This window comes from Dicentrarchus labrax, unplaced genomic scaffold (assembly GCF_905237075.1).
Source record: "Dicentrarchus labrax unplaced genomic scaffold, dlabrax2021, whole genome shotgun sequence".
NCBI lineage: Eukaryota > Metazoa > Chordata > Actinopteri > Moronidae > Dicentrarchus > Dicentrarchus labrax.
In genome coordinates this window covers 33,328,427-33,347,508 of record NW_026136704.1, presented here as the reverse complement: position 1 = coordinate 33,347,508, position 19,082 = coordinate 33,328,427, and the positions used below count along the sequence as shown (strand labels likewise).

The window sequence follows — 19,082 nt, the reverse complement described above, 5'->3', positions numbered from 1 at the left end:
TATTTTCTGATATTTTACTTTATTTTTGGTGACCCAGCTGCCAGAATATTACACATATTACAGATCCATTACAGTTACATAAAGTAAAATGTAAAACACTGTGATCAATACTTCTTATTGAGCTTTCTGGTCTTTATTTGTTGTTGTTATTGTTGATGTGTAGTGTGTATATAATAATCAGTATAAGTATGAAGAATGAAACAGTGTGTAATAATCAGTGTAACAGAAGAACAAACACGTTGTGACACTGAAACTGTTTAACATGCTGAATGGAGAGAATCTAACGGTGTGAAATGATGAAGGAGATCTGATGGTACCAGGGGGCGGGGCCTGAGGCCGGACGCCATTAGGACACCAGTATGTTGGACTGGATGTTACTGGGTGGAGGTTCGGGTGTAATGGGTGGATGTTTGTGCTGTGTCAGATCTGTTCATCATCTCTTCTTCAGAAGTAATCAGAGTACTTTAACATTGTCATAAGTTACTGATTACATTTTAAACACAGGATTGTAGAATAAAGTGTTTATTCATTTATTGATAACAGACTAATATCATATTGTAGTATAAAATGAATGCAAGCTTGTGAACACTAAATGATGGAAATCAAGTAAAGAGTCCGATGTTTAAAGTGCAGTTGATTTAATGTGAGCACACTGTTACTGAAGCAGTGAGCACCATGCTTTTAGTGAAAGGTTGATTTAATGTGAGCACACTGTTACTGAAGCAGTGAGCACCATGCTTTTAGTGAAAGGTTGATTTAATGTGTAGTTTTAATAAGAAACAGGTGATGTTTGTAGCAGGAGTATATGAATGATTGTAACACAAGCTTCTGGGCAGCAGTAGCTCAGTATGGGTTGAAGTCCCACAGACCACAATATGGAGTGTGGACTGGTAGCTGGAGAGGTGACAGTTTCACCTCCTGTGCACTGCCGATGTGCTCTTGAGCAAGGCAACCTAACCCCAAAACCTGCTCATGGGGCGTTGCTAACGTTGCAGCCCGTCACTCCACCATCTCTCTCTCTGTTTGCATGAAGTGTGTATGTCAGCCTGTGTGTGTGTGTGTGTGTGTGTGTGTGTGTATAAAAGAGTGAAAAGAACAATTTCCCCTCGGGGATCAATAAAGTATATCTTCCTGGTCATGTTATAAAGTTTATAAAGTTAAAATACAGTAAAAGATGTATGATATAATGGTGTAAGGAAATAGTAATAAAAGTAGAAGTACAGCAAATGATATTTTAATGGTGTAATCTTGGAGAAAGAAGAGTCAAAAGAAAATGTCAAGGCCAAGAAGCCTGAGAGTTTACTGATGAGAAAGCTGAGACGCAGCAGGTGCAGGAGCTGAACTGGACCTTTACAATGGAAAATCCCCAGTGTGGTGGATTTGTTTGGACATTTCCACCATTATGTCAGAGGTGGATAAAAGTGGGCAGGACTTATGAACACTGAGGAGTATAAAAGGAGAAGCTCTGAGAGGGAACCTGTTTGTCTGTTAAGATAATAAAGTGTTATTCTTTTCACCTGGAGAATAAAATATAAAATAACAATAATACTGTTTGACCTCATTTGGATTTAATAATCTGACAGTTGGATGTCATTTTCTGATCAAGAGAACCAACAATATGAACTCACATCAATAACCACGTGCTGCTGTGCGGTAGGGGGCGCTGTGCACACACAAGAGTTGACACTGCAAACACAAGGAAGCGGTAGAAGAGCTTTATTGTGAAAAACCTAGGCAGGAAGTTTGCTCAGCGCGGAGTTCTCGGTGGAAGGGGGTCCAACAGGTCTGCAGAAACAGGACTACAGTCAGGTCCAGGTCCGACCCGTAGACCCGGACCACACTGACCGGAGCAACTTACGGAAGTTTAACGGAAGTTTAACGGAATCTTTTTTTAGGGGCGGAGCTTGGTCGAAAAGGGACAACGCAGATGTGACGGTGAGTTTAAGAACCGACATGTCCACAGTGTCTGCCTCTCTGTCTGTCTGTCTCTCTGTCTGTCTGCCTCTCTGTCTGTCTGTCTGTCTGTCTGCCTCTCTGTCTGTCTGTCTGTCTGTCAGTTATCGAGGTCTTAATAAACATTAAAGTTTCAAACTGACTAACTAACGTTCAGCTTCTGGAAGCAGCTGTGATTTCCCATTGTTGAGGTTGACCGTGAACGTCTCTTTACCAACGTTGTTGAGATTGTAAATAAATAAAGTAACCGGATGTTTCCTCCTACAGATGAAGACTCTTCATCGATTCGTCGATCAGCACTAACACGGGGGGGGGGTAGATAATTTCTCTAAAATCCAGACCAGGCCTCTATTGGAGACCTGGTCTGTTAGAGACCCTGCTGTTATGTGTGTGTGTGTGTGTGTGTGTGTGTGTGTGTGTGTGTGTGTGTAAGTGCTGAGTGGGAACACCGATCATCTGACTCTTTATAATACAATAAATTGTAGCAGCGGTGGCAGGGTCCGGGCGGTGGCAGGGTCCGGGCGGTGGCAGGGTCCGAGGGCCGGCAGGGTCCGAGGGCCGGCAGGGTCCGGGCGGTGGCAGGGTCCGAGGGCCGGCAGGGTCCGGGCGGTGGCAGGGTCCGAGGGCCGGCAGGGTCCGGGCGGTGGCAGGGTCCGGGCGGTGGCGGGTCCGGGCGGTGGCAGGGTCCGAGGGCCGGCAGGGTCCGAGGGCCGGCAGGGTCCGGGCGGTGGCAGGGTCCGGGCGGTGGCAGGGTCCGAGGGCCGTCAGGGTCCGAGGGCCGGCAGGGTCCGGGCGGTGGCAGGGTCCGAGGGCCGGCAGGGTCCGAGGGCCGGCAGGGTCCGGGCGGTGGCAGGGTCCGGGCGGTGGCAGGGTCCGAGGGCCGGCAGGGTCGGGCGGTGGCAGGGTCCGAGGGCCGGCAGGGTCCGAGGGCCGGCAGGGTCCGGGCGGTGGCAGGGTCCGGGCGGTGGCAGGGTCCGGGGCCGTCAGGGTCGGGGCAGGGTCCGGGCGGTGGCAGGGTCCGAGGGCCGGCAGGGTCCGAGGGCCGGCAGGGTCCGAGCGGTGGCAGGAGGTCTCACAGGATCCAGTTCAGTCCCATTTTAACGAGGTTCAGACTCCAGAGCTCTCTTCTGGGTGTCCAACGGGTCCTTTAGAGGGTTTCTGGTGAACTGAACCGGGTTCTGTCCACTGTCCAAGGTCACTGTTTAAAAAGAGTCCTCTGTCTCTGTCTGCAGGACATCTCGTCCCTCCTCAGCATGGAGACGCCAGCAGAGCCCGGAAACAGCTTCAGTCAGCAGGTAATTCAAACTGTGGTCAATGACGCCAGTGGTGGTGAAGACAACAACTCCCATAATCCCACGCTGCTTCCTGTTTCATTACTGTTTGGATGTGAGAGCCCCCTAGTGGCAGACACTGCACACTGTTTCAGTAAAAGTAATCAGAGTAAATAGTCCTCTGCTCTCTGTCCTCTGCTCTCTGTCCTCTGTCCTCTGCTCTCTGCCCTCTGTCCTCTGCTCTCTGCCCTCTGCTCTCTGTCCTCTGTCCTCTGCTCTCTGTCCTCTGCTCTCTGCTCTCTGCTCTCTGTCCTCTGCCCTCTGTCCTCTGCTCTCTGCTCTCTGTCCTCTGCTCTCTGTCCTCTGTCCTCTGTCCTCTGCTCTCTGTCCTCTGTCCTCTGCCCTCTGCTCTCTGTCCTCTGCTCTCTGTCCTCTGTCCTCTGTCCTCTGCTCTCTGCCCTCTGCTCTCTGCCCTCTGTCCTCTGTCCTCTGCTCTCTGCTCTCTGCCCTCTGTCCTCTGTCCTCTGCTCTCTGTCCTCTGCTCTCTGTCCTCTGCCCTCTGCTCTCTGTCCTCTGCTCTCTGTCCTCTGCTCTCTGCCCTCTGCTCTCTGCCCTCTGCCCTCTGCTCTCTGTCCTCTGCTCTCTGTCCTCTGTCCTCTGCCCTCTGCTCTCTGTCCTCTGCCCTCTGCTCTCTGTCCTCTGCTCTCTGTCCTCTGCCCTCTGCCCTCTGCTCTCTGTCCTCTGCTCTCTGTCCTCTGTCCTCTGTCCTCTGCTCTCTGTCCTCTGCCCTCTGTCCTCTGCTCTCTGTCCTCTGTCCTCTGCTCTCTGCCCTCTGTCCTCTTCTCTCTGTCCTCAGTGCAGCAGCTGTGACGCGTCCTCGGCCAGATGTTGGTGTCAGGACTGTAATGAAGCTCTGTGTGACGACTGCGTGTCGGCCCATCGCAGAGTGACCGTCACCAGATCTCACCGGATCCTCAACCAGCCGCCGGCCGCCGGTCAGAGAGCGTCTGCTGCTTCAATCTGCATGCAAACATCCTCACAGTCCCTCACCAAACTTTATTTAAACAGGATTCTGCAACAGGACCAGATACAGACCCCCAAACACATTATCAATATAAATAATTCATTTCATCACATAATGCAGCCCTCATCTTCATCAGGATTCATGTTTGATTCATGGTGCAGCGAGTACACACAGACAGACAGACAGAAACACACAGAGAGACAGACAGACAGACACACACAGACAGACACACACACAGAAACACACACAGACACACAGAAACACACACAGACACACAGAAACACAGAAACACAGACAGAAACACACACAGAGAGACAGACAGAAACACACACAGACAGACACACACACAGACACACATAAAGATAGAAACACATAAAGATAGAAACACAGACAAACACACACACACAGACACACATAAAGATAGAAACACAGACAGAAACACACACACAGAGAGACAGACAGAAACAGACAGAGACAGACACACAGACAGACAGAAACACACACAGAGAGACAGACAGAAACACACACAGACAGAGAGACAGACAGACACACACACAGACACACATACAGATAGAAACACACACACAGACAGAGAGACACACAGACAGACAGACACACACAAACACACACACACACACACACAGACAGAGACAGACACATAGACAGACAGAGACACACAGACAGACAGACACATAGACAGACAGACAGACAGAGACACACAGACAGACTGAAAGACATAAATGTCACAATAACAACAATAATAGCTTCATCTGATCTGATGTGTCTGTCTTCCGTCTTCAGGAGGCGTCTCCACTCCTCCCATCAAGTTCTGCAGACTCCACCCGTCTGAGCCGCTCAAGCTCTTCTGTTTCACCTGCAGCCAGCTCACCTGTAGAGACTGCCAGCTCATGGCTCACATGAACCACAGGTAGTTTCAGCTGTGTGCCGGGGTCCGACAGCGACGATGAGGAGGGTTCCGATCTGGAGTTAACAGTGGGCGGTAATGTGAAGAAATGCTCAGTGTTTGTGTGACCTCCTCTTCCTCTCAGGTATCAGTTTGTCAGTGAAGCGTTGGACAACCTGAAGAAGCATGTGGAGGACCTGGTTCAGCCAATCAGAGCGCACAGAGACACCATCAGACAGAGCATACTGGACATGGAGACCAGGTAACGTAGGATGGTGAAGACCAAGAGATTCTCAGAGCTGTAGAGAATAAACAACAACAACAACAACAACAACCTGTGTGTGTGTGTGTGTTTCAGGAAGCAGGACGTTGTTCGCTCTGCGACTCAGCTGAGGATGGAGTTACAGCAGTCTTACAACATCTTAGTTCAACATCTGAAGAAGAGGATGGAGGACATTTTAGAAGACGTCAAGGTAAATGTCCACAGTCTGACTGTCAATACAGGATCAATATCATCTATAAAGATAGTGTGTGTGTACTCTGTGTGTGTGTGTGTGTGTGTGTGTGTGTGTGTGTGTGTGTACTGTGTGTGTGTGTACTGTGTGTGTGTGTGTGTACTGTGTCTGTGTGTGTCTACTCTGTGTGTCTACTCTGTGTGTGTGTGTGTGTGTGTGTGTACTCTTGTGTGTGTGTGTGTGTGTGTGTGTGTGTGTGTGTACTGTGTGTGTGTGTGTGTGTACTGTGTGTGTGTGTGTGTACTGTGTGTGTCTACTCTGTGTGTGTGTGTGTGTGTACTGTGTGTGTGTGTGTGTACTGTGTGTGTCTACTCTGTGTGTGTGTGTGTGTGTGTACCTGTGTGTGTGTGTGTACTCTATGTGTGTGTGTGTGTGCTGTGTGTGTGTACTGTGTGTGTGTACTGTGTGTGTGTGTGTGTATTGTGTGTGTGTGTGTGTGTACTGTGTGTGTGTACTCTATGTGTGTGTGTGTGTGTGTGTGTACTGTGTGTGTGTGTACTGTGTGTGTGTGTACTGTGTGTGTCTACTCTGTGTGTGTGTGTGTGTGTGTGTGTGTGTGTGTGTACTGTGTGTGTCTACTCTGTGTGTGTGTGTGTGTGTACTGTGTGTGTGTGTGTGTGTGTGTGTGTGTGTGTGTGAGCAGATGGTGTCGCAGACGGAGCTGGTTCTGATCCAGCAGAGGATGAGGAAGATGAAGCAGCTGCAGCAGAATCAACAGTCGCTGACTGAGACGGCAGAAAAAGCCCGAACCACCGACGACGTTCTGGCTCTGCTGTCCCACACGGTTCAGGTAGATCCACCACGCTACCGCTCACCTGATACCGGTCCTGATACCTGCACACAGCCCCTCAGTTCATCCCGTCTGAAACAAGCCCCACCCACTGGCTTCTGATTGGCCAACGGGCAGCACCCAGTGGTCTGGGCTCTGAGTCTGTCCACAGGAACACAACCTCCATCCACTCTCATTGTAGGAGGTCCTGGATCAGAACCAACGGATCCAGTTTTAACCGGGTCGTCTTTTTCCGTCTGCAGGTTAAATCCCAGCTGAAGGACCTCGTGGATCAGGACTCGTCTCCTCCTGAGAAGATGTCCGTGATGAACGTGGTCACTGATTCGGACTCTCTGAGGACGCTGTTCAGTTTCGGTAAGTGGAGTTAATAATGTTATTGGTGGTTAAAACAGCAACGACATTAAAGCTACAGAACCAACGAGGACGTACGGAACCAACAGCAGTAGTTAGAAGAACCGCACACACCAACGGTAGACTCACCATAACCAGGGCGGCTCGCCGTTAAAACCAGCAGAAACACTGCGAGTAATGAGGGACGCTGAACCTTCCTCCTCTCCTGTGCTGTAATATGCTAGCTGCTAGGCTAATCTATGCTAAGATATCGGCCGTCCACTCATCAGGAGGTTGCTGACAGTTTAGCATTTAGCTGTTTGGATCATGAAGAAGCCACTTCCTGTTGACGGCTGATTAATCGTCTATCGGAACAAAAGGAACGGAGGAAGTTGAGCGAGTCTTGCTCACATGTGATTGGAGCAATAAAAAGGGGGCAGGGCTTATGCATCACTAATGAGCGAGTAGGCTGCAGTCAGCTTCTATCAGCCAATAAGAACGAACATTACATCATCTGTAAGCTGCCTGTAGGTTTTAATAACTTTATTATTATCAACCACTCGAGTTGTAGCAGATTAAAGCTTTAACACACAACAGGAACTGACTCCAACGTCTAATGAGGACGTGTTTAACGTCGGTGACATCACATTCATTCAGTGTTCTGATTGGCTCCTGATGAACGCTGTTTACAGGTGCTGACTGGATGTTTCTGTTTCCAGGTAAACTTAATGTTTCCTGGGTCCCCTTCTCTGTCTCTCCAACCTCCAATCAGAGCAGAGACACTCCAGCCTCCTCCTCCTCTCTCCCTCCCACCTCCCTCACACTCCTCCCCCAAACCAGCACCACCTTTAACTCCCCTGTTCCACCGGCTCCAACCACCTGCTCTACATTAATGTCTGCATCCAACCAATCCCGTTCTCCTGTGACCGCCGCCTCCTTCCGACAACCGTCGTCCTCCACTGCAGAGACATTGTCTAACCCGGGGAGAGACCCAACACGGGGGCAGACGAACCAACCGGTCAGTTTGGGTTTCTACTCGTCGGCCGGCCCGTCTCCGTCCTGTAAGGTTGTCAAAGTCATCCAACCGTCGGTGGGTCCGAACCAACCGGCCGCTCCCGGTCCGCCGACAAACGTTCACACTGTGTACCGGATGTCCTACGTGCCTGAGTTCCTCAGTCCGGCTGCATCCAAACCCAGTGACACTACCTCACAGAAGAGCCTGTTCCATCTGTTGCCCCCTCCTTCCTCCTCCTCCTCCTCCCCCTCTCTCACTCTTTCTACCTCCACCTGTCTTTCACCCTCCCGTGGGACCCTCCCTCAAACCGGGAACACCTGTGACTCACCTGTTCCGGTCCACTGTCCGTCTACATCAAGGTCTCCGTCCAGTCAGTCTGATGCTTCCGGGATGTCGACCACCAAACAACATCCATCCTGCGACACTCTGAGGACGTCTCACCTGGAGGAGAAGCGAAGTCAGGTGTCCACCTCAGTGATCGCCACAGGAGACCAGATCTCTGTCGGACTGGGTCCCACAGCGCCACCCAGCGTCCCTCTGTCCTGCTCCTCTCCGAACCACCAGCCTCAGAGTCCCGTGGTGAGGGCGGTGGCGGACTCCGCCTGTGACCGCAGCGTGCAGCAGGTCGCAGCAAGGCGGCAGGAACCTGCGGAGAACGAACCGACGTCCACTGTGTCTGAAGAAACCGAGCCTGCTGGGAAACTGCCTGCAGCTGAGGAACCGAGCTCTGTGATTGGACGGCCGGATTGCAGTCTGAGCCAATGGCAGCCCACAGTGCCTCTGTTCAGACTGCCTGTGTCTATGCCCCCCCCCGGGTGTCCCCTCCCTGGGTTTCGTCTGGTCCTCGGCGATGCTGAAGATGAGATTTACCTGGAAGAGATGAGTGAGGACTCTCAGGTAGGAAGCTGTGAAGGTCTGCCCCCCCCCGTCAGGTTCACAGTGTCTTTACTATAAAGTAATAACTCACAGTAGGATGAGCCAGAACCTACTGAAGCCCTGAAAGGCAAGTGGTCGGATTTTATTTGTAAAAACATAAAGGTTCTCTTTGTTTCAGGACTTTTTTAGGTTCAAAGTTCATAAGAAACAAAAGAAGTCATTATTATGTTTGTATTTTAAAAGTGTATAACCTGAAGGCCCGGACACACCAACCCGATTATCGGCCGTCGGGCGAGGTCGGTGACTCGAGTCGGTTCAGTGTGTCCCGTGCCGTCGTCAGTCGGAGTCGGAGTTCATTTTGGCTTATTCGACATGTAGAATCGGCCAGTGGCCGCCGGCCTCAATGACCAATCTGATTGGTGGAGTGCTCGCCCTTGACTAGCGAATCAGTGAGTGCACGAGAAAACCGGAAGTGACGATGGTAAACATACTACGCCAACGGCAGTATCTTGTTATTATTAACCATCGTATTTTCTGTTCAGCTAGTAATGACAATAACGATCCTTCTTGACTACTATCAACACTCTCTGATGAAAACAGTGACAGACGACAGCGTGCTCTGTGTCTACTAGGTCTACAGTGATCCATCATCTCCGGTTTTAATATTTTTGGGCGACAAAACAGATTAGCTCCGCCTGCTGTTATGGGGACGTATTACGCCTCGCGCACGCGCAGAACGTACGCTCCAGTCGGCGTCAGTTTCGTGTGTTCGGAGGCACTTTTTTGACCGACTCGGGGAGACAGGAGCCGACTGATCAGTCCGACTGCTTTTCTGCCGACGGTCGGCCGTCGGGTTGGTGTGTCAGCTGAGTGTGAGACAGGCGGAGATCAGCGAGCAAAGATGGAAGATTTAACATCCATAACCAAATCTGTTTACACCAGCGGGTCCAAACCTGGGGGCTGCGACCCCGACTAGGGCTTCAGGTTAAACTAAGGGTGTTTGTCCAGCAGTGTGCTCAGGTAACCAATCAGACGCTCCGCTCTCTTTTAGTCTCATGTTGATGATGTCACAGATGATGTCATTGAGCCGCCGGAGTCTCCTGTGACTCTGGTGATGGTTTCCTGCTCCGCCTGCGGGTCAGCCAACGCCTCCATCATCTGCTCAGCCTGCGGGCGGGGGTACCACCGAGACTGCCACGTTCCCCCTGTGGGACCGCACATGTGGTAACCACCAATAATCAGTCATCAATAGATCAATATATAACAAAACAACAACAACATCAACTGTCTGTCTGTCTGTCTGTCTGTCTCTCTCACAGGTCAGAGTGGATCTGTTCTCTGTGTCAGGACCTGTCAGACCCCTCAGACCCCTACAGCTCTGACAGACCACAAAGACCTCAGAGTCCCTGTCTGGGTCTGCAGGACCAGAGGGTCAGAGTGCACACACACACACACACACACACACACACACACACACACACACAATAATGTGACTGTACTAGATGAGCTGCACACTGACAGTATCATACAGTATGTTCTTACAGAGAGTCCTCTGTGTACCACCTCAAACCCTGTTGAATAACTGTGTGTGTGTGTGTGTGTGTGTGTGTGTGTGTGTGTGTGTGTGTGTGTGTGTCTGTTTGTGTGTTACAGAGGTGTGAGAGTCTGCTGCTGTATCTGAAGGTGGAAGGCTGCAGTCGACTGTCTGAGGTCAGTTTGTGCACCGGTCTCTGTATTAACTGATTGGATCAGCTTTATTGATCTGAAAGAATAAAAGAGTAGCAGTTTGTTTTCTAAAGAACATTCAGGAACATTTGATTTATATGTGTGTGTGTGTGTGTGTGTGTGTGTGTGTGTGTGTGTGTGTATATATATATATGCAATGGATTGATTTGAATAACCTTAATGTGGTTGAACTGTGTGTGACAGATAATCAATATTAAATAACTGATCTGATCAGGACATCCTACTGAGTCCTCTGTGCTAGTTACTGCTGAAAGGAAATCAATACTTGATGATGACTGTGATGATGATGATGATGATGACGGTGATGGTGATGGTGATGGTGATGAAGATGAAGATGGTGATGGTGATGAAGATGATGATGGTGATGGTGATGAAGTGTGATGTGGTGATGTGTGGGGTGATGGTGATGATGATGATGATGATGATGATGATGATGATGATGATGATGATGATGATGATGTTGTTTCAGTCCGGGTTTGTTTGGTCTCAGCTGACGTTGTTGTCGGAGCGTCTGACTCTCCACCGACCGCCTTCATATCCAACAGCTGCAGAGTTCCTGACCGACATCTGGATTCTGCTCCGAGACGCAGAGGTCAGATATAATACTACTACTACTACTACTACTAGTAATAATAATAATAATAATAATAATATAATGTTGTGTTCTTCCATCAGTGACTGACACTACAGTCAGCTGATCATTGTTGTATTATTGTTTGTACACAACTGAGAGTAAGAGGCTGAGATCAGTAATCATTTAATAATCAATAACTCTGTTCTATCCCAATCGAACTGACATCCCAACAACAACCAATTCTGCCTCATCAGTGTTCATTTATGTTCAAACACACTGTAATAGTATTGAAAAATCATATTATTATATATATATATATTTTTATTTGTTTATATTTACATCAATATATTATAATATATAATAAATTTTTTTATATATATAATTATTATAATATATATATAATAAAAATATATAAAAAAAATAAAAAAATAAATATAAAAAAATAAAAAAAATATAAAATAAAAAAAAAAAAAAAAAAAAAAAAAAAAAAAATATATATATAATATAAAAAAAAAAAAAAAAAAAAAAAAAAAAAATTATATATTCCTTCATCAACTATGATAATAATATATAATAATTTATATATATATATATATATAATTATTATATATTATATATTTATTATATATTATTATATTATATATATATATATATATATATAATATAATAATAATATATATATATATATATATATATATTTATATATATATATATATATAATTATTATATATAATAATTATTGCCTCTGTAGAATCAGATCAATCAGGCTGCAATAATTCACCGGTTTATTGATACCAGATCAATATCCAGAAATATAGCTCCGAGCTCATTGCCTCACGCTGACTGCTGATTGGCTGTCTGATTTGTTTCCAGGACGACGACGTCTTGAACAAACTGCGGGACAGTTTTCAGAGCAGGTTGACGCAGACGTTCGGTTCCGAGCTTCACCCTTCAGTCCTGATGCCAACGGCCAACGGAGAGGTCAGAGGTCACGCCAAAGGGTCAGAGGTCACATCACAGGAACAGGAAGTGGTCACCAGAGAGTTCCAACTGAGCACCGTGAGGAAGAGGCTGAGAGAGTTCCTGTCGGGGCCACGAGGATCAAAACGGACAAAGCACCTGAACTGGACAACCTCTGACCTCTGACCTCCCGACGACCAATAACAGTCTGAGAGGAATAAACACAGGTGACATCAGCACTGTGGAATTCTGGGAACTGAAGTTCAAACTTGATTTTTCTTTACGAGGATGTGAAAGGAAACTTTTGGAAACGTTTTCGAACAATATTCAACTTTTGGTCTTTTGATCGTTTCTGAGAACTTTTAGTGAAAACCATGTTTATGGTGGAAAGCCCCGAACGTTCTCTCACTGCGAGGGAATGTTGATCTGTTCATTTTATACATTTCTACAAAGCTCAGCAATCTGATTCATTCTGGTTTCAACTCTGTAAACTGAACATTTTAATAAAGTTAATAATAAGTTCCTACGCATCCTGGAAAACCTGGAAATGTATTAAATTACGAGGAGCTCGGGACCACCACTAGTGGTCGCCAAAGCTTTACAGAAAACAAACATAAACACACAGTAGACAAGACTTACTGTGTGTTTATGTTTACAGTAAACAGTTATTTATAGTGTTTATTATCTTTTAATATGGAAACATAATATTTTATGTATTCAATTATTATTATTATTGATGGCAGTGTACAGTGACAGAGCTTTAGTCTCTGATTAACAGCCTCGTCCTGCGTCTGAAAGCAATCAGCTGATAATCAATAATCAATAACCAGTGAATCTGTCAGAAAGAAGAATATTAGAATTAATTAAAAATACAGAGAATGGATCAATATATCAGGAGAACTCATCTCTGATCAATATTCACAGGAAATAATCAAAGAGTCAATCAAGAGTTCACTGTTTGGGTTCATTGATCAGTTGATCAGTTATTGATACTGATCAATAGGAAATAGCGTCTATCTGGAAGAGGAGCGGGAACCTGAGTTGGGTCTCTGGTGAGGATGCAGGTTGCTTTTCAGCCAGCAGGGGGCAGCAGCTCTGTGAGGAAGCTCAGTCCCCGCCCACAGGGTCTATATAAAGAGCTGCCAGAGACCAGGACCCGCACAGGGACCGGAGCCAGGAGCTGAACACCCTCTTGTAGACCAGTCAGTGCAGTCCTGATGGTGGTGCAGGTGAGCGGCAGCGTGGAGGCGATGGAGGGGAACCAGCAGAGAGTGGAGGTCAACATCCTGCTGCTGGGAGCTCGCAGCGTCGGGAAATCTGGTACGGAAACCCCTCAGACTGGACTCTTTATCTGGACCCAGGTCTTCATCCTGCAGGTCCACGATGAGGTCCATCAGTTAGACAAATTCAGTATTTAACAGGCTGCAGTGGGGGGGTGTATAGGTCTGTTATAGATGCTTCCTCCTGTAATGGGTGACTGCTGTAGCTGTCTCAGCCACTAACCTCCGACCTGTACTCAATGTAAAGGTCCTTACTGATACCAGAGCCGTACCTCGGATTGATCTGTACGTCTGAACTGTCGGACCATTTCACAATAAAATCTCAGTTTGTGTTGTAGCATTTTCGTTTGACAAGAGAACCACAAACACCTGAACTCTGTTTCATATTAATGACCTGTCTCTCTCTCTCTCTCTCTCTCTCTCTCTGTCTCCCCGTCTGTCTGCAGCTCTCACCGTGAGATTTCTGACCCGGAGGTTTATTGGCGAGTACGGGGACATCGGTGAGGAACAAACACTGAACAGTTTTCTGATTTCAGGTTGATCATAAAATAACAACTGACGTATTAATCTGTTTGTTTGTTTGTTTGTTTCAGAGTCTGTTTACAGTCGAGTCGACCGGATCGACGGTCAGGAGATCTGCTTCAACATCTGGGACTCACAGGTTAGAAACACACACACACACTCACACACAGTTTTTATTGGTGAAAATGTTTAATATTCAGTTTTTTATTATAATATGGAGGTTGTTTGTTATAATAGATATATAGTTTATATATTATATATAATATTACAGTCATACTCTAAGACGTTACACGAGGAGAGATGTTCTGAATAAATGTGTTGGTTGGTTCTCAGGACGGTGAGAAGACTCTGCCCCTCAGTGACAAACAGCTGCAGTGGGCTGACGGCGTCGTCCTGGTCTACAGTATCTGCGACCGCCGCAGCTTCGACGTGGTCCGCCAGCAGCTGCAGCAGATCCGTCGCAGCCGGAAGCCGTCGTCCGTTCCCGTCGTCATCGTGGGGAACAAACGGGACCTCCAGCGCCACCGCAGCGTCTCCGGCGAGGAGGGACGACTCCTCGCTCTGTCCCACTGCTGCGGCTTCTTCGAGGTGTCGGCCGCAGAGACGTACCACGGCGCCATGCTGGTGTTCCACCGGCTGGTCGACCTCGTCCGGGAGAGCCGCGCGCTCAGGAAGAGCTCGGCCGGCGTCCGAAGCATCGTGCGGAGCATGTCTGCCGTGTTTGGAAAGAAGCGAGCCGAGTAGACGAGAAGAACTCGCCGAAGAGATTGTGGCGAGGAGAAGTCGTCTGATGTCACAGTGACATCAGCGGGAAGACTTCCTGTTCCTGGCTTCATGAAGAAAGGTCAAAGGTCAGAGACGTGAGGGACAGAGGCAGGTCGAGTGACGTTTGTGAAAGAAGGTGTTTGGTTTCAGAGCGAGCTGTTGTCATGGCAACGGCTGGCTACTATTGGATGGATTGGGATGCAATGTGTTCCCCATCAGCCTCAGCTGCACTCTGTGCTAACATTAGCTAACATTAGCATGCAACAATAAGCTAACACAGTGGACATTATAGCTGCTAAACAGCAGCATGTTAGCATTAGTTAGCCTCCAGTGGACGCCAGCAGGACTGTTTCAGGGTCCGATCCAGTATCCAGACCGAATCCACGTAGAGATATCTGACTGACGGCACCGATCCACATATTGATCCAGAGACTGACGCCGTAATGAGTTCTCAACAGTTCTAAAGATATGTTGTACAAACAGTTCTTCTGTATATACGTACTGAAGCTGTATGTGAGATTTATAAATGTTACTTTAAAGGTCCAGTGTGAAAGATTTAGTGCCATCTAGTGGTGTAGCTGCAGAATGCAACTCCCTCGCTTCACCCTCCCTTCCCAAGCACAGAGGAGAACCTGCGGACCTTTAGGAGTTTTTTGTTTTCTGACCAATGTTCGGGGGGGGGCGGTACTCTGAGTGAGACGTACAGACCGAGCTGCACCGTGAGCTAAACGGTTTTAGGCTCCAAACACCAAATGTGTGACATTCGGGGCCGGGAGCTCTGCATTACACAACGAACAGAATCAGCAGATCCCCAAACTGAGGTATCAGAACAGGAAGTGGATCTGTGCCTCTCTTGGTGTCCCTGGAGGGTTTTACTGGTTGTAATGGATCAGTAAATTCCAGCCTGGTTGATGAAACCGTCAGTTTATATCTCGCTCTGTAAGTTTCAGTGTTTTTTACTCAATAAAATCTGAATGAATAAAATGAGTGTTTTTAATTCTGACACAAACACACTGAAGTCCAGGAAACTTTTATTTGAACACGTCTGTCAGTCACATGTTGGAAAAGATATGATGATGATGATGATGATAATTAGGGTTGAGTGAGTATTCGTTACCGATAATGTATTTTTATCCAATGAGTAAAATGTGTTAATACTTTTAAACTTTTGTTGTTTCTCTGGTGATCAATAACATCGCTCTGAAGATCAATTCTGATAAATAAAGCAACTTCTGATCAACCAGATCAGGTTTAAGCCCCGCCCATTCAAATGCAGATCATTTGGTTGGTTGAACAGAAACAGATACAGAACATACTCGCTCATCCCTAAAAACATTAATAATTATTCATAATATTAAAATAATATTTGTTTACATTTTGAAGCTTTTATTTCTGAAAGTAAAAATCACTTCCTGTTAATTCTCGGCGGTCATTCAACTTCAGCCTCCATTACAAAACATGTTCCACTCAATCAGTTACAGATAATCGATTCTCTATCATCGACCAAAACCTTCATCACATCCAACAACAACAACAACGCGCTTCTTTCTGCATCGACAGCTGAGTACGGTGGCCTTGAGAGGCAAAATAACATTTCAGAAAGCAGCAAATACATTTTGGATGAAGGCCACAAGCTGAAAGCTCTGGAAGTGCATCTCATCACTAATTTGAGAATCGACTCTCAGACATTTAAACTAATTTTCTGATTGCTCGGTTGGTGAACGAGAACGCACAAACTAACGCCAGCTGAGGCAGAGACGTCTCGTCGTCGGGGGCTGAGACGGGAGGCTGTGATTGGTCAGAGGGCGGGGCTGGCAGCAGTGATTGGTCGTGGATGGGGGCGGGGCGGGACCTCATCGCGGTGTCTAACAGTCGGTCGTTGCCGTGTCGTCGGTGTTGTTGGCGTTGTCGGCGTTGTTGGGGCTCAGGTACTCGAAGGCCTTCTGGCTCTGAGAGACGAACTGTTTGAGCGGAGCGAGGAGCAGCTCGGTGGCAGACGGGCGGCGATGGACGACGATGCCATCGGAAGGGATTGGCTGCCCCTCCACCTCCAGGGCCGGGGTTTCCTTCACGCTGGAGCGGCGGCCGTTGGGGGGGTCAGGACTCTGGGGGCCTCGACCAGCCCGGGAGTAGAGACTCCGGCGGCGGCGAGGACGGCCATCCATCGCCTTCAGGAAGAGGCTGTTAGCTGAACTGCGACGAGACGAACTGTCGGAGATGAAGTCCTCCTGGTTCATGAAGTCCTCGACCTGCTGGTCAGACGGCTGCTGCAGCTGAAAGACACAATTGTATTGATTATTGGTAATTAATAGATTATCTCCTTTCCCTGCTTCAGGACAGGTGTAGAGTGGGTGGGGTGAATGTGTCTCAGGTGAGTCTCACCAGGGTGTAGAGTGGTGTTGCGTTGATCACCAGCTGCAGGAGGATCTTGGACAGTTCCTGTAGGTCTCGGAGCAGCTGCTGGATCTGGACCGGCAGCTCTGTGATCTGACGAACAGGACGCAGCTCAGCTAACATGACGGCCTGACCTCTGATCCCGTTCAGGGTTAGCTCTCTGAGACTCTCTGCCCGGTACAACTGCGCCACCAGGAAGCTCTGCAGGTTCTGCAGCAGCTCACTGACCAGCTCCAGGACCTGACCCAGACCCACCTGCAGGGAACAGACAAAGTCAACAGCTGAAATACACCCAGGACCAGGACCAAGCAGAACCTCATCCACCCTGACAATCACAATACTGAATCTTTGTTGTTATCTTTATAAAAATTGTTCATTCGCTAAAAACAATTTTCTCCCAGAACTCCCAAAACATTTAAAACGTTCATCATCTAAAGTCACTCTACAACTTCTAAATGTCAGATTCAGTTTCAGAGTGGTCCACACAGGTTTCACTTGGGATAAATGTATGTTAACGACATATTTTTAGATTTTTTACAAACGTCAAAGACCGGTGACAATCTTCCGTCGCTCTAGCAACAGTTGCACCGAGAGGGCGACACTTTCTGGTGTTACGTTAAGAAGAAGACACAGTGGATATTCTACAAGCACAGACCAGGTAACGAACAGTGAACCCACCTGGTTGGTATCATTCGGTACAACATTGGCTACATCATTGAGAAAAGATGCCGGCTGATGTTGCAAACAGAATCCAAACAGAATCGTGGGTGAAAAATACGAGTTATATTTGATAAACATATATGAAAACAACTTGACGGCCAGTTCTTTCGGAGTTTCAGGGGTCAGAGGTCAGAGGTGGAGGGATTCGGAGTTAATGGTTGAACACGGTGTACAGACTGTTCTAAAGCAGTAAACTTTCTGTTTTTCTAAAGGAGGTCTGATCTAAACAGATCTGAAAACCCCTCAGAGTCCAGCTGGCAGCTTCTGCAGTTTCCCAGCAGACAACAGAACAGCAGATCTGGATTCAAACCAAGTCCGAGTTGGCAGCAGACAGACACACGTGAGACCGGTGGGCAGAGTGACCCCACGAGCACGCCATAAACAGACCGACCAAACAACAGCACAACAGGACGGCGCTCAGGACCAAAAACCTCACGGTATACTCGAGGGTTGGACTCTGTCACAGTTCTGCAGTAATAAACCAAACAGATCACTCGTTCAGATTTAAAGTTATAGAAAACGAGCTGCATTCAGGGTTAACAACATGAATTATTAATGTGAACTCTGCCAAAGTCCCGCCCCTTTTTACTCTTTCATTTCTGTCGAAGTTAAACTGTTTTTAGTCCTGGGTCAACCTTTTAGATTGATACAGACTCGGGACACTGTGACAATCTGACCAGTAGTTTCCCAGAAATCTCTTTTAGAGATACAGATTTCAGACCTGCAAACCATGTGCAGATGTTTGGTCTTGCGTCACTACTGGACTGCCATCTTCGAGGTAACTGGGACAGCGATAGAGCTTATAATGCTGTTACTGCTCTGTTCGGTACTTCTTAGTCTGTTCCCAGGCTCCGAGCAGATCTGAGAGTCTTTGTGGCAGCACGTTTATTATCAGAAAGATGGAAATCACAAACACACACAGTTTACAGCCTGAATCAGATCTCCACTGAAAGGCTCTTCCTTTCTCAGTTATCCCCGAATAACATCTGTCTGTTTCTTTCTTACTTGTTCTTTTCTATCCTGAAGGCGGGGGTCATTATGTCTTTGTGTTTACTGTAACACGTGAAACATGACCACGCTGTTTTCTTTCTGGTTGCTATTTTACTTTAACATTCTTGTCAATTTGTGCATAAAAATCCGTAAACAAAGTTTATCAAAAAGGTTTGGGACATCAGACGAGCTTCAGTCAACCAGAGAACGGCGTGTGAACAGTTGGTCCTGCTGCTCTGTTTCACTCCGTCAATACAAACTCACTGGGTATTTGGGTCGGACACAGACAGCGGGTCACGACCTCTGACCTCTGAACAAACAACAAACAGCCAGAACAGCACGTGATGGCGTCACACACACACACACAGCGACAGGCCTAATGAGGCTGCTGATTGGCTCTGATACACCATCAGCTCACCTGCAGCGGAGTCCTCGTTATTGTGAAACAGCGAC

General features: G+C 47.5%; 3 protein-coding genes across 4 annotated transcripts in view; 2 read left to right on the top strand and 1 right to left on the bottom strand.

The window, feature by feature from the left end:
* Positions 1 to 1,723: 1,723 nt before the first annotated feature.
* On the top strand, positions 1,724 to 12,488 carry trim33l (tripartite motif containing 33, like). Of its 2 annotated transcripts, none has more exons than XM_051399321.1 (14): positions 1,724 to 1,935; positions 3,186 to 3,248; positions 4,086 to 4,219; positions 5,050 to 5,176; positions 5,298 to 5,414; positions 5,511 to 5,625; positions 6,311 to 6,457; positions 6,700 to 6,811; positions 7,507 to 8,699; positions 9,730 to 9,902; positions 9,998 to 10,109; positions 10,332 to 10,388; positions 10,894 to 11,016; positions 11,872 to 12,488. In XM_051399321.1, exons 4-14 carry the CDS (start codon positions 5,157 to 5,159, stop codon positions 12,142 to 12,144), a joined length of 2,442 nt encoding a protein of 813 aa, XP_051255281.1. In that variant the 5' UTR covers positions 1,724 to 1,935; positions 3,186 to 3,248; positions 4,086 to 4,219; positions 5,050 to 5,156; the 3' UTR covers positions 12,145 to 12,488. The 2 variants fall into 2 exon arrangements, with proteins under 2 accessions (XP_051255281.1, XP_051255280.1); XM_051399320.1 differs by having other exon boundaries at positions 4,081 to 4,219.
* A 97-nt stretch (positions 12,489 to 12,585) lies between these two features.
* On the top strand, positions 12,586 to 15,509 carry zgc:171704 (Ras-related and estrogen-regulated growth inhibitor-like protein). Its single transcript, XM_051399405.1, has 4 exons — positions 12,586 to 13,278; positions 13,685 to 13,738; positions 13,832 to 13,899; positions 14,094 to 15,509. Exons 1-4 carry the CDS (start codon positions 13,176 to 13,178, stop codon positions 14,502 to 14,504), a joined length of 636 nt encoding a protein of 211 aa, XP_051255365.1. The 5' UTR covers positions 12,586 to 13,175; the 3' UTR covers positions 14,505 to 15,509.
* A 30-nt stretch (positions 15,510 to 15,539) lies between these two features.
* The window catches only part of plin6 (perilipin 6), an 8,170-nt gene continuing 4,627 nt past the window's right edge, over positions 15,540 to 19,082 (bottom strand). The window contains exons 7-8 of the mRNA XM_051399355.1: positions 16,908 to 17,174; positions 15,540 to 16,798 (exon numbers count right to left, since the gene is read on the bottom strand). Coding sequence (XP_051255315.1) covers positions 16,391 to 16,798; positions 16,908 to 17,174 — 675 coding nt within the window. The 3' untranslated portion in view covers positions 15,540 to 16,390. The remainder of the gene's footprint in view (positions 16,799 to 16,907; positions 17,175 to 19,082) is intronic.